The sequence below is a fragment of the Rhinolophus hipposideros genome (genome assembly GCF_964194185.1).
Source record: "Rhinolophus hipposideros genome assembly, chromosome: 16".
NCBI classification, from domain to species: Eukaryota; Metazoa; Chordata; class Mammalia; order Chiroptera; family Rhinolophidae; genus Rhinolophus; species Rhinolophus hipposideros.
The window spans coordinates 38,870,137-38,884,957 of record NC_138062.1 but is presented as its reverse complement, the minus strand read 5'-3'; the positions used below and the strand labels follow the sequence as shown (position 1 = coordinate 38,884,957).

The 14,821-nt window shown below is 54.0% G+C and overlaps 1 protein-coding gene across 3 annotated transcripts; it reads right to left on the bottom strand.

The window, feature by feature from the left end:
* Positions 1 to 375: 375 nt before the first annotated feature.
* Positions 376 to 14,775, bottom strand: ELAVL3 (ELAV like RNA binding protein 3). 3 transcript variants are annotated; one of them, XM_081075873.1, is made up of 7 exons: positions 14,335 to 14,775; positions 7,998 to 8,217; positions 7,641 to 7,744; positions 4,113 to 4,266; positions 3,725 to 3,950; positions 2,949 to 2,987; positions 376 to 1,324 (listed from the first exon to the last, which is right to left on the bottom strand). In XM_081075873.1, the coding sequence occupies exons 1-7, from the start codon at positions 14,341 to 14,343 to the stop codon at positions 994 to 996; spliced, it is 1,083 nt and encodes a 360-aa protein (XP_080931999.1). In that variant the 5' UTR covers positions 14,344 to 14,775; the 3' UTR covers positions 376 to 993. The 3 variants fall into 3 exon arrangements, with proteins under 3 accessions (XP_080931999.1, XP_080932000.1, XP_080931998.1); XM_081075874.1 differs by having other exon boundaries at positions 376 to 1,345; positions 14,335 to 14,725; XM_081075872.1 differs by having other exon boundaries at positions 376 to 1,345; positions 7,998 to 8,214; positions 14,335 to 14,470.
* Between the last annotated feature and the right edge of the window lie 46 nt (positions 14,776 to 14,821).

Sequence of the window (14,821 nt, the reverse complement as noted above, 5' to 3'; positions counted from 1 at the left end):
TCCAAATGTATGTCTCCACGTGTATGCATGGAAATGTTTGCATGTCCACACCTGCCCGTGTCCACGTTTGTCCATGTCCATGTTCTATCTCTGCCATGTTTACGTGGCCCCATACTTCAGTTTTTTATGTTTTATCTGTTTGTCCACGTGTCTGAATTTGGCCGAGTTCCTAAACGTGTCTGGGGCATGTCTCTGGGTCTGTCAGTGCTGCTGTGTGTTCCTGTGGGGTGTGAGTGTGTGCCCCTGCATGTTTCTCTGTGTGGCCCTGTGGCACCCCAGCTCCTAAGCCCTGCTCCCTTTCTTTGCCCCAGTTGGTAAACATAGCCTGTCAAAATATTTTCTTTTTTTTTTTGTCTTTTTTTTGTGTTTTTTTTTCAAGTTCAAGAATCCCCAGTAAAAATTCTCCACGAGATCTTTTTTCCCTTTTTACAAAAATAGAATTTTTCTTTCCCTCCCACCCCCCCTTTTTTTTCATTTTGTTTCTGTTTCCAGCCCCTCCCCCTGCTCCTCACACATCACCAAGGAGCTCTGGGCCAGGGACGCCCACACCCCTCTCACGTTTCGCTTTGTTGGGGATTTTTAAACCTGTTCCCTCCCCTACTCAGGCTCACCTCGGTGTTAGGGAGGCCTGGAGGGCACCCCCAGAACCCTCCCAAAAGCCATCCCGAGGAGGGTGGTTGAGGGTGGGGTGGGGTCACATCTCTGCTTTCTTTTTAGCCGAAAAAAGAAACAAAAACCATCGCCATGAACAAAATCAAGACGAGAGAGTGAACAACCCAGCCTGGGGTGAGGGCAGGAGGATGGGGTGAGGGACCCCCAGGCAGCCCCCCATTCCCTGCAGACCCTCCCAGCCCGAGTGCTCACCCTGTGGCTCCCGCAGGGGTGCGGGGCCTCGTGCTGTCCGGGGTCTGCCTGTGCTGTCTCTCTCGGGCCCCTTCTCTCTCTCTCTCTCTCTCTCTGCTGCCCAGGGAGGGTGGGGAGGGCGGCGGCGGCTTAGGCCTTGTGCTGTTTGCTGGTCTTGAAGGACACCTGCAGCACACGCTCGCCCAGGCGGTAGCCATTGAGGCTGGCGATGGCCATGGCTGCCTCGTCATAGTTGGTCATGGTGACAAAGCCGAAGCCCTTGCACTTGTTGGTGGTGAAGTCACGGATGACCTTGACATTGGTGACCGCCCCGAAGGGCCCAAACAGCTGCCACAGCACGCTCTCGTCTGCCTCCGGCGACAGGTTGTACACGAAGATGCACCAGCCAGCGCCCGTTGCTCCCCCTGACAGGCCCACGCCCGCCAGGCCACTCATGCCGTCGATGGCGATGGGCGAGAACCTGGCGATGAGCGACAGGGGACTACTTTGGGGGTCACGCGGGCTCTGCCCTGACCCCCAGCATGCCCCCGACCCCACTGTGACCCCGTGACCCCCAACACTACCATGACCTCTGACTGTATCTTGACCTTGGGACTCTTGTGAGCTCTGCAGTGTACTGACTCGCCGTGACCTCCATCTGTAACCCCACCTTCAACCTCACCCTCTCTGAGACACCAGCCCCCAAAGTCCACCCTGACCTGTACCCTCTCCTGATTTCTGCCTGTCCCTGAACATTAGGCGCTCACCCAGGACCCTGCCCCGAGCCCCGAACTATACCCTGACCCCATGACCTTTGGCCCTGCTGACTCTGACCACTTCCCCACACCCTTGGCCACCCCTTCACTTAGCACATCTTCCCACACGACTGCCCTTGCCCCTATTCTGATTGCATCCTGACCCTGCTGTCAGTCACCATGCCCCTTTTATTTGTCCCACTGGCCACCCAGCCACATGGCTGGTGGTCCATCCGGGAAGGGCAATGCTGGGAGCCAGGATGTGAGCTTAGTCGCTTAAGTGCCTCCCTCCTGTTATTCAGGTGTCAGCACGACTCTCACCCCCTCAGGGTGGCCTCCTCTGACCCATAAAGTGGCCATCTCCTCCCTCTGCCCCTCTTTGGCCTTTTCCTATTCAAATTGTGTATTTATTATTGGCTCCCTCTTCTCTAGGTTTTGTTCCCTGTGGTGCCCCAACCCAGAACAGCTCCTAACAAACAGTAGGCACAGGGGATCCACTCAGCTGGGCAGAGATCCTCAGGGCCTGAACCGTTCAGTCTGAGCTTCTGGGACTAACTGCTTGCTCCATCCTTGGGGCAGTCACACCGGCTGTTCCTGCTGCCAGGAACTCCACTTGGGCTCTGTCGTCTCAGACTGGTTGGGGGTCCACGCTGCATTCTCATTACTCCTTCTGCCCCCCTCGCCACCCTAATCACTGTTCATCTAACTGTCTCCTTTCCCACTAGACTGAGATAATCAATAACAGTAACAATAATCATAATAACAGCTACCTTTTATTGAGCGCTCACTATGTGCCAAGCACTGTGCTCAATATCATTTCATCTCCACGAGGGACCAAGTCTGGCTGGGCCACACTGGATCCCCAGCCCCAAGCCAAACGCCTGGCACTCAGCATACGCTCAACAGCTCGTGATGCAATAAACACGGGACCTTCACAGGGTCAAAGATGTGGGCAATGTTGTGGGGTCCTCAAGGTCCACCCCCAACCACAGGGCAGAAGGGGGCAGTCTGTGACCCTCAGCAAAGACAACCAATAATGGCAGGTGGGACCCAAGGCTAACATGGGACCCAGGGGGCATGGCTGTGACCCAGGCAACACTGTCCACCTTCCACTGGGCTGGAGAGGGTGACGGACAGGGCCCAGGGCCCAATGCTGTAGTAGCTCTTTGTAGGCATTTACTAAGCTCCACAGCCCCCAAATCTCTTAATGGACACACTACTCCCTGACAGGGACAGACATGGCTAAGCTGGCATTCCTGGGGGTGAGGCGGGGGTGGGGGTGTCCATCAGGGTAAGGATTCGAGGAGGGACAGTGAGGGGCTGGGGGCAGCGGGGCGGGGGCACTGTTACCTCTTGACTCCGTAGGCCATGTTGAGCAAATTGTCCAGCCTGTGGAGCAGAAGGGGTGGTCACCGGTGGCCTCCAGGCACCATCCCGGCTGTGATGCTAGTCAGCCAGCCTGCCCTCCCCGCCCCCACTCTGCAGGCCAGCAGCCTCAGCCCTGCCACCGCCCCCCTACCCCTCCCCCTGGCTGGGCACCGCCTGGCACGGACCGTGGTTACTCCAGCACCGCCTCTCGCCTGCCCTGTCAAGCCCTTGTCTTCCCTCTCCCGGCTGCTCGGTCCCATTCTCCTGTCCCCATCCTGCAGGGCTCAGGTCCCCAGAAGGGAAGGTTCGAGTCTCCTCACCACAGTGCCTAGGCTGGGCAAGCGACAATGCCTCTCTGAGCCTCAGGGTCCCCATCTGTCAAATGGGCACAAGACAAGCTGCATTCTCATGGGGCTGGTATGTAGAGTAGAGTGCGCCTGGCACACAGTAAGTATTGCTGAGATGTGCTTGAGGGAACCACATGCCCAAAAGAGAGGGACGCAGTCAGAGCTGGACCTGATCAGGTGGCTCTAAATTCTTAACACTGATAATGCCACTTGTAGTGCCCTGCACACATTGAATGCCTGCTGAATACAAGGGCTTGGCCTCAGCACCCCAGCAGCCCTTTGCAGGGCCCTCAGCAGTCCCAGCAGGTGGGTACCATACTGATGTCCCTCTGCCCTGCAGGAATGGGGTTCAGGGAGGACAGTTTCAAGCCTTGGGACCCTACCCGGGGATAGGGGCAGCAGGTGGCTCACCGGAAGCGCTGCGTCTGATGGTGCAGGGGACCTGCGTAGCGCCGGGCTGATGACTGGTAAAGATGAGTGAGCAGGGCCTGCCCCGTCTTCTGACTTGGGTTGTTGGCGAACTTGACTGTGATGGGCTCAGTTGCACCCAGCGGCTTCTGCCCGTTCAGTCCTTTGATGGCCTCCTCAGCCTCAATCCTCTTGTCAAAGCGGATGAACCCCACACCCCGAGACACACCTGCCAGGGGGCGAGGGTATCCTGAGGACCCAGCCCCTCTTCGTGTGACCCCCTTCCACACTCCCCCTTCTCGCCCTGCCATTCCCCATTTCTCCATTCTGAATGCACCTTGCTGCCTCTACCCAACACCCCTGCCAGGTGCACCCTCCCCAGAGGCCTGACCTGTGACCTGGTCCACCAGGATGCGGGAAGTGATGATGCGACCATATTGGGAGAAGAGCTGCTCCATTTCCTTCTGGCTCATAGTCTTGGGGAGCCCACTGACGTACAGGTTGGCATCCCGGATGGAGGCCGAGCTGGGTCGGGCATAGGACACCTGAGGGAGGGTTAGATGGACAGGCGTGAGGGGAGACCCATTCTGCAGATGGCGAGAGAGGCTACAACTGAACCACCACTGAGTCACAGGAATGCCTCATCCGCTCACATAACAAATACCTACCTCTTGAGACGTCCTCATAGGTGCAGCTGACCGGGGTGTGGGGGACAGGGCATGGCCATGGCTGGGACAATGTGGCCATGGCCCTGCCTTCATAGAGTGATGGAGGACTGGGGTCACATGTCTCCCTGGGGATCTCAGGGACTCTTGTGTCCCCAGCTCATGCTCTCACGTTGGACATCCCAAAAACATCGATGCTTCCCACTCCTTTGGACACTGGCCCCTTCTTTTCCCAACTACACTGGGCCCCTGATGGTCACTCAGGTCTTTAGCCACCAGCTCAACCCTAATGACTCCCAAATGTCCATCCTTGCCATGGACCTGGCCACCAAACCCCATGCCTGTGTGACACCTGCCTCACTAGGGTCACACTCAGTGTAGTTATGTCAGGCTCCCAATTGCCCCCAACTTGCCTGGACTCAGTAATGGCAGCTCTGTCCTCCTGGGTGCTCAAGACTCAGCCTCAGTTGTCCTTGATGCCTCTCTGACTTGCACACCCACAGCCAATCCACTATCAATTCTGTTGACTCCACCTTCCTCGTTATCCAGAATCTGCACACTTCTGCCCACTTTGATTCCCCACTCGGGCCCAGCACCCACCATTGCGTACCACAACCAGTACAGCCATCTCAGTCCTGGTCCCCAGTCCCACTCTCACCCCTCACAGGTTGTTCCCCTCCACAGCAACCAGAGGGCGCCTGTGAACATCTGAGCCGCGTCACATCTCTCCTCTGCTCAGAACCTTCTGTGGCTCCCACCTTCCTCAGAGTTCAGGTCCTTTTCACGGCCCACAAGGCCCTACACAACTTGCCCCAGCAACCCCCTGACCTCATCTCTACACACTTCTCCTTTGATTGCTCTGTTCCAGTCGCACAAGCCTCTTCGTTGTTCCCCAAACACCAGGCACAGTCCTGCCTCAGGGCCTTTGCACTGGCTGTTCTCTCCACCTGGAACTCTCTTCCTCTGTTGTCTTCTCTAAGTCTCAGTTGAAATGTCCTCCCTGTCCTCTGCTGTTTGACTTTGGTTGAGTCCCCATTCCTAACCCTGTTACTCTCAAAGTACTTCTCTCAGTTGTGAATTAGACATGTTTTAGTACAATCATTTGATTCATGTCATTAATTATGGTCCATCCCAACAATGAAATCTCTGCAGCTGCTTAAAAAATGGTGGACGTGGATATTGATTTCCCTGAAACAGTGGTGAGTATTGTAAAGTGGGGGAAAGAAGAGTCCATTTATAGGTCAGTGAGTATTGTGTGACCCCATCTCATTGTGTGTTTATCAATGTCCTGGAAACATGGAATGGATGGCACCCCTCCCCCCAGTGCTAACAGGGTGACCTATAACTTGTGGGGGTAGGGTGGGGGGTGTTATGAGCTCCTCTCCCCCTTATTTTTGCCAATGTCTGTTTTCTATTTCTTCTAAATTAACCTCTGGGTAGATAGGGGTTAACCTCTGGGTAGATAGGGGTCATTATCAGGGGTCTGGCTTTTGTTTGTGGTTGTGAGTTGCAAGGTCATGTTACTTCATTACAAACAACTAATTAAAAAATTAACAAAATGAATAAATTGGGCTGGGAGTGGATGGGGTGAGGGTGCTGTAGGGGTGGTGGTGGAGTTTCTAATTAACACCACTGTTCACACCTGGGGTCCTCCAGGAAAGAAAGAAAACACATCAGCTGCTATTATTTCTGTAATAAAAATTAAAAATCTAGTAGTGCATTTGACAGTTTTCATTCTCCCCCATAGGTCTGTGAGCTTTGAGGGGTGAAGGCTTGTTGATGGATCGGAATTGGGGATGATGGGAAGGGGGCCTGAGCTCCTGGGTGTTTGGAGTCAAGGGTCATCTGAGGCACAGAGTAGGTCTTCAGGGGCCTTTCCTGTCCTTCCATGATATGGGTTGACCTGGGTCCCTCACTCCCTCACCAGGACAGGGCCTGGCTCACAATGGGCGGCTGGAAACATTTTTGGCAGAATCTGTTAGAACATCTAGTCGGGACTGACCATAGAACACAGCCACCCAGGCAGACACACTGTGGCACCCATTGCACAGCCAGGGCAACCACCCCTGCAGGAGGGTAACACAAGGCTTTGGCCACATTCATGGCGAGTCTAGGAATCTTGGGTAATAATAGTAAGAGTCATACCACCACACAAGCCCACAACATCACACATATTCCACCCTAAATGAGGCAGAGGTAGACACACCCACACAACTTCACCATGACACACAAACACCCTGTCACAGCCAGACACACCCATGCAGCTCCACCAGGTCACAGTCAGAGTCGCGGTGTGTGACAAAGCACACATATTAAACAGATACCATGTCCCACAGACACATAGTAACACACTCAAAGTCTATAATACCTGGATCCATGTGACAACAGCCACTCACATAGCCACAGTGTCCCACAAATACCGTCTCATAGCCTAGGGTCTCACACACACACACACACACACACACACACACACACAGTGGCCCTCTGGGCCTTATGGTTCGTCACTAGGTTCTACCCTCACACCTGGGGGCTTCTGTGTCTAGTTGGCCATGGAGGGACCCATCAGGTCATGCTCTCGCCCCTCCATCAGGAAGAGGAAAAGATTCCTGCACCTGTTCCCATGGTAAACTGGGGGCCAGATGAGTAAGTACCCCCCCAGCCAAGCTTCCCCCAGGGTTCAGTAGCAGATTTGTGGGGCGGAGCCCAGAAACGCCCCAGGAACCTAGAGAGGGGGTTTCCATGGTGATCTTTCCCCCAGGGAACCTGGGCTCCCAGGGTCCCAGCTGCAGCAGCTGAGAGGGGAGGTCGTGGGGGAGGGGCATTGCACAAAGGTAGGGGAAGGGCCCATCCTTAATCCCGCCCTCCCAGACCCTAATTAGGTTCCAGATGGCAGATGGGTCCCCACCCCTCCCCCATTTCCATGACAAAGGCAGGCAGGGGGATGCCCACCCTGGTCACACTCTCTTCTACTGCCAGCGGGGCGGGTACCTCCCTGAGCCACCACAGAATGTGGGGCTGACATTCTCCCCATTGACAAGTGAGGAAACTGAGGTTCAGAGAGGCAGAGCCATTGGTCGGGTGGTGGTGTTGGGGGAGACTTGGGGGAGAGATTTGAACCTCTCAGGGAATGAGCCATTGAGGAGGATGGGTGGAAGTGAAGGGGTGGCCGGGGGGCAGTAAGAAAGGGGAAATGGGGACAGTCAGGATGGGCACTAACAGGGGCACGAGCAGCCCAGGGGAATAAGGGCACCAACCTTGATGGTCTTCGTCTGCAGTTTGAGGCCGTTGAGGGTGTTGATGGCTTTGTCTGCGTCGTTGGGATCAGAGTAGTTCACAAACCCATAGCCCAGGCTCTGCCCTGTGGGCAGGATCAGGACAATGACCCACTGCCTGCACCTGCCAGTGTCCTCCCGGATCCAGGCCTGAGAGGCTGGCCTCCCCTAGGACATCTTAGACCCTAGGGTCCCACCTGTTCCCATCACCCCTGAGAGACCCCATACCTGTCTCTCCATCACACCTCAAACCCCCAGGTCCCGCCTGCCCTCGTCACACCTATATTCCCGAGGCCACCACCTCTGTCCCTCCTCCTCCCCACCTGCCAGCAGCCACACCTGTGATCTTGTCCCGAACCAATTTGCAGGACTCAATGTCACCAATGCTGCCGAAGAGACTCTTGAACTCATCCTGGGTCATGTTCTGGGGCAGGTAGTTGACGATAAGGTTGGTCTTGCTGTCATCAGTGGCTCCATTTGTACCAAGGAGTGGTCCATTGGGCAGGGCCGGGCCGGCCGGGCCCCCTGCCACCTGAGACTCCATGGCCCCGAGTATCTGCTGGAGACAACAGGCCATACCCGCTCACGGCCCAGTCCCCACCCCAGGCTCAGGGGACAAAGGAGGGGCTTAGTGGTGATGGATCAGTCATGTCTGACATGGGCTTGGACGTGAGGAGAGGACAACGTATTATTCTAATAATCCCTTCCACTCCTTGAGCACTGAGCAAAGCACTTAACATGATTATACTGTGAAAAATTCCATATATAAAATGCCATATGTCTCTTTGATGTTTGCCTGTTTGTATCAAACCAACCTGTGCACTTTCAGAATAAAAACGAACACTTTTGTCTTCTGAATGAGAAATGTAACATTTTTATTAGCTTTGAAGCCCTCATAAGTCCTCCTTGACTATGTACTTCCCTCCTCCCACCAAAGGTAATTCCTATCCTAAATGTGTTCATATTTCTTCTGCTTTATGCATAATTTTCCCACTAGGCACTTACCTCTCCCCCTAGTTTTCCACTGAGCTATTTTTTATGTATAACATCACACCTGCAAATAATGGCTGTTTTATTTGTCTCCAATCTATACCTGTTGTTTATTTTTCTTATCTTATTGCAGGGGCTTCAATATGATGTGCCTTCTTTATTTCTGATGTTAAAGAAAATGCTTTAAATATTTCACAGCTAAATATGATCTTTGCAGTAGGTTTCTTTTGTTGTTGTTAAATGGCCTGTATCAGGTTAAGATGTTTAATTTTAGTCCCAGTATTCTAACAAGCTATTTTTTTTAAAGGATGGATGTTGAATTTTACTGACTGCTCTTTTACTACATCTATGTTTTAAATTGAGATACAACTGACATGTAACATTGTATTAGTTTCAGGTGTACAACATAATGACTTGATATTTGTATATATTGCAAAATGATCACCACAACAAATCTTGTTAACAATCCATCACCATACACACTCACAAAATTTTTTTTCTTGTGATGAAAAATCTACTCTCTAAACAACTCTCACATATATTCTACATCTATTTTACATTGTCAAGAAGAATTTGAAAGCCACATCTGGGCTCAGGAGGAAATAGTGCTGGATTGATTGGTGTCTGTCGTGGACATGGGAAGGTAAAGTAGCCAGCATTTCCTTAGGTCTTCTCTTATGGCTCGAGTTGGAATAGGTTGCCCTCACTTGAAAACTCAAATCGATTGTAGGGTCTTTCTAGAGGGATGAAATTAAGGATTTGAAGCTATATCCAGTTTCAGCAGGAGAGACCACTGTGATGGATTAACAATATCTGCTGTAGCCACAGAATTAGTCAGTAGGTACACATCATCTCAGCCATCTCTGACCCAAAGTACAATATTATAATTGTTCCTAAATATTGTTCCCTATATGCCAGGCACAGAGCAAAGCCCTCTACAGGCAATTTTTCTTTTCTTATTCACAATAGCCCCCAAAAGAGGAGGGTTTTATTTACCCTGCTTAACAGATGCTATGGACTAAATGCTTGTGTCCCCCTCCAAATTCATATGTTGAAACCCTAACCCCCAATGTTATGGTACTTGGAGGTGGGCTCTTTGTGAGGTAATTAGGTCATGAAAGTGAAGACCCCATGAATGGGATCCATGTCTTTATATTAAAAGGGATAGGAGAGAAATGATCTCTCCACCATGTGAGGACAAAGCAAGAAGACAACTGGCTGCAAATCAGGAAGAGAGCTCTCACCAGGAACCGAATCAGCTGGCACCTTGATCTTGGACTTTCCAACTTCCAGAACTATGAGAAATAAATGTCGTTTAAGCTACCCAATTTATGGTATTTTGTTATAACAGCCTGAGCTAAGACAACAGATGAGGAAAATAAGATTCAGAGATGTTTTAAAAATTACCAAAGATCATGCAGCCTATAAATGGTCGATCAGGGATTCGCACATGAGTGTTTCTGATCCAGAGTCTGTATTTCCAACTGTCACTGCCAAACTCATGCCAGCCTTAACATTTCCCAGCTGTGTGTCCTCAGGTATGCTACTTAACACTTCTGGGCCTCTTGGCTCCACTTCGTTGCAAACTCCAAATTACTGGCACCAGTGTCCCAGGGGAGGATGTAAAGCCACATATGGGTGCAGATGAAAAGCATTCTGGGATCAGTTAGCCATGTCTGCCATGGGTACAACCATGGAAAATGGAAACAGCTTTGCCATATCCACCATCCCTGCCTCCTAATCCTGCTATTAATAATCATTCTGCTCCACTGAGCATGTATCATGTGCCAGGCACTGTGTGAAGCGCCTCAAGGCATCATTTCACTTATTTCTCTCAACAACCTTGAAAGACAGTAACACATTCTTCATTTTACAAGTGAGGAAACTGAGCTCAGAGATGTTGGGTGATATAAATGGGGAACTCCATTTCAAATCTGCTTGTGTCAGACTTTAGAGCTTTTTTAAATGACTGTGGCCAATGCGTTGGGGCAAATTTGTCACCTTATAGCTATGTGTCTTCAGGAATGATCTTAGCTCTTCTTTGGACCTCTGCTTCTTTTCCATTTATTCTTATTAAAAGGATGGCACAGAGGGTCAACTCCCCTGCATCTCTAATGAGATTGGCTACCTGGGGGGGCTACCTTGAGGATTATTCTGAAGCCACATCTGGGCTGAGCAGGAACAAGCACTGGGTTGATTAGCAATGTCTGTCACAGTCGCCTGTAGTAAAGCAGTAAAGCACACTCCATGGATCTGCGTCCCCTAACATTAATACTTTACTAATAATGTGGCCATATATTGAACTCCTGCTACATGCCGAAAAAATTCTTATGTGAGAATTTCCAGCAATTCTCCCAATGTTGAATATTAGGGGACTCTTTTCTCCATTTAACAGATGAGGAACCAGTCTCAATGAAGGGGTAGGGATTTGCACAAGGTTGGGCAGCAAGCAAATAACAGACCAAGAATTCAAATCTAGGGTTTGGACTCCAGAGTTCACTTTCCTAATAAAAAGGCCAATAATAGTAAAAATAACAGCCAACTGAAGCTGAGCACCCCACTCTATGCCACGCCTCAGACATCTATATATAAACCCACTCTGTTGCCTGAATTTACTACTCATCCAATTCAACAAATATTTACTGGGTGCCACCATGTGCCAGCTACTGGCTTCCCCCTCCCCCTGTGTGTCTTCTGACACTCACGTTGCCTCCCTGGGTCTCTGTCCCTCCACTTAAGGCACAGAAGTCCCCCAAGTGTGGAGAATTCTGAATTCCTGTCCAGACTCAGCAAGGTAGAGATCTGTAATCAGTTGATAATGTCTGCTATGGGAGCCTAACAAGCATTCAACAGTATACAGCCCTGTTTCAGGACACCTCAGATTCCAGCTTTGGGACCTCGATTACAGGGGTGTCCAAACTGTGGCCTGTGGGCCAACTGCGTCCCGGGATCCATTTTTAATTGGCCCACAGCAAATTCCAAAAATATATTTAGTTTACTTAAATAAACCAGGTGAGGCAATACATACTTCACCTCGAGTGAGTGGACAGGCTGTTTGCGTATTTTACCGCATATGGCCCTTGGTCAAAAACGTTGAAAAAAGTTTGACACCCCTGCTCTACTATGTGCCAAACACTGAGCATGTACAGTTTTCATTGAGTTCCCACAACTACACGGAAAGCTAGAGATTTCTTCATTTCTCAGATGGAGAAACTAAGGGGCAGAGGGACCTGGGGGTCCCCAGAGTGACAGGGGGAGATGGTAGTGACACAGTCATGGTTTGACTCCTGATCAGATGACTGCAAAGCCTACAGATTTACAGGTCCCCCCCCACCCTAAATACTGCCTTCAACTTGAAGGAGGTTAAGAGTTAATTGAGGGGTTCCTACCTGGGATCTTGAGCCGCAGCCTACTAATCTCACCATCACCCTTCTCCCTCCCATCTGTGCCAGAGCTTAGTTGGATCAGTGTCGCCTGCATTTCCTCCACGCCTGAGCCGGCTGAGCTGATAATGGGGATCAGATTGGTGGAGGTCACACCCACCCTGCTCCAACCCACAACAAATGTGTGGCCTGGGATGACACAGGAATCACAGGGACTTTGAGGGCTGTCCCAGGGATGGAGGAGTGAAATCAGAGGGGAGGAGGGCCTTGGATAGAGAGGCAGATGCTGACAGGGAGCAGTGGAACCTTCCCTCCCACTCTTTAACTCTTCCTCTGGATCTCTTCCTCTTTGTTTCTTTCCTGTTCCCTCCTGTTTCTCTTTCTCCTCTGTCCATCTCTCCACCTCTGAACTCTTCTCCCCCTCCCTCTCTCTCTTTCTCCAACTCTTTTGCACATACATCTGACATAAGGATTTTGCAGTGAACACACCTGAGATCACCTGCTGTGTAGACCCTCCAGTATCTGACCTCCATGACTCCCAGCTGCATGACCTCCATGACTCCCCCTCTCCCCCCACTCCCAGCCCGGTCACGGTGTCAGAGGCCTAGATAGGGACGACAATGGGGCATTGAGTGGCTATGCATGATAAGGCTGGGCCACCACGTGGTGCTAACTGAGCCTCCCACTTCTGGGCCCTTCTCCCTCTGTGCAGGGCCCTCACTGTCTCAATTTATTCCCACCTCCGCCCAGCCTGTCCCCATGGTGAGTCTCTGCCTGAGTGCCCTCCACTGGAGTAACCAATCCTCCAAGGCCCTCCTGTGACCTCTGACCACACCCTGTCCGCTTTGTGCATCTGTTTCTTTTTCAAATGAGGGAACAGATCTGAGGAATGGATGCTGGACTGCTGTGGGGGTTCCTGAGGGTTCTCAGGAAGCCACATTCACGTCCCTGCACCTGGATGAGCAGCGTGAAGCCCAGAGAGGGGAAGGAGCCACCTTGAAGTCACAGAGCAGAAAAGAGTGGCCTCTCAGGCCTTATTTCTCAGATCAGGGGGGCGGTCCCAGGATCCAGGAGAGTGCTCAGCATCTCCCCACCCACTGTGCTCTCCAAGATTGGAAAAAGAGGCCCAGAAAGAGACACAGTGTACAGAGACACACACAGAAAACCGAGAGACTGGAAGAGGGGAAAAAGGAGGCCCGGGCGCTGGGACCAGACAAAGGACGCGGCGGCGCGGGGAGCGGAGTCGCGCGGTGGGGGTGGGGGTGGAGCCGGGGTGGGGCTAGAACTGGCCAGCCCCGCCCCCGGGGAGACGCCCGGGATGCCGAGTGGAAATCCGAGGGCTCGGGCGAGGCAGGCCCCCGGGGCCCTAGGGGGCGGGGCATAGATGGGCGGGGCAGGGGCGTGGTCGGGCCGGGCGTGGTCGGGCGTGGCTGCGCGCTGGGGAGCTGACCAGCTCGGTGGCTGCTGAAAGCGCCAGGAGCCGGGCTAGTGGGGCGGGCGGGCGCGCTCAAGGTCACCCCGCGGCCCAGAGCCTTGGCGGGATGGGGCGCCTGGACCTGGCCTAGGGGGCCTGCTTGGGCCCCTTACCCCATCCCCCGGAAGGCGGGGGCCCAGCAGCCGGGTAGCACACCCCCACCCGTGGGCCCTTCTCTCCCCTCCCCCTCCCCACAGCCTGAGGCGCCCGCGCGATGCTACAGCCCGCGAAGAAGCGCCGAGAAACAAAGGGACGCGGCAGCGGCGGCGGCGGGCCCGCGGGGCCTCCGGGCGCGCCCCCTCCTCTCCCCTCCCCGCTTGCCGCAAGGTCGACGGACTCGAGGACGAGACACCCGGCTCCCGGGAGCGGCTGAGGCCCAGGGCGCGCGATCCGACGCCACCCGCTTCCCCGGCCCTCTCGGGGACGCCTTGCTGCCTTGTCCTGGCCCAGCACCAGTGATTGGGGCCCTACGTTTGCCTGGGCGGCCTGCGGGGTCCGGGCCTGGATGAAGGAGGTGTCCTCGGCCGCCGCGGCCCCTCCCCCATCAAGCCTACTGAGAGGGGCAATCCCGCCCCCAGGGCGCCATAGGATACCCCCCCGAATCTCAGCTCGGCTCCCTAAGGCCTCTAAGGCCAGACTCTAAGCGCCCTCAGCACTCTGGGTGCCGCCCTGCCCACTCTCAGGCCCCGAGGCTCGGTCCTACCCCCCCACCTGGGCCTAGCTAGGCCTGGTCCTACCCCCCCCACCTCGCCCCGCCACTCCATCTCCGCGGAGCCTGTGCCTAACCCCTTCTGGACCAAATTCCCTCTCAGCGACAGGGAATACCTACAGTGACCATTCTTGTGTGCCCGGCGGGCGCGGTCCGTGTTGAGGGCGGCTCCGGGGGTTGTGCTCTCCTTGGGGGGCGCTCGATGCTTACGCCGGGGTCCTGCCTGGGCCGCCTCTGGCACCGCCGCTGCAGAGATGTCGGTGAAGGCGGCGGCTCCCTCGAGGGCCGGAGACGGGCCCGAGCCCGGGGACGCGCGCGCGGATAACCGAGCCCCGGAGTGGTCTGCAGGCGGCAGAGGATGGAAAGAGGGAGCGGGCGCGGGAGTGAGAACGCCCCCTGCGCGGCCCTGCGGGGCCCGGGGAGGTTGCGCTTCCCGACAGAGATCGCGGCGCTCTGCCTTTTGCTGCCGCCCCTCACCCTGGCCTGTCCGGTTCGGGAGTGCTCAGTTCTCTCCCCTCGCCCGCCCTCCCTCCCACCCTCCGACCCGCGCTGCGCGCTCCGCGATCTGGGCCGCGCCGCCGCCGCCCCCAGCCCTTTATATCAGCAG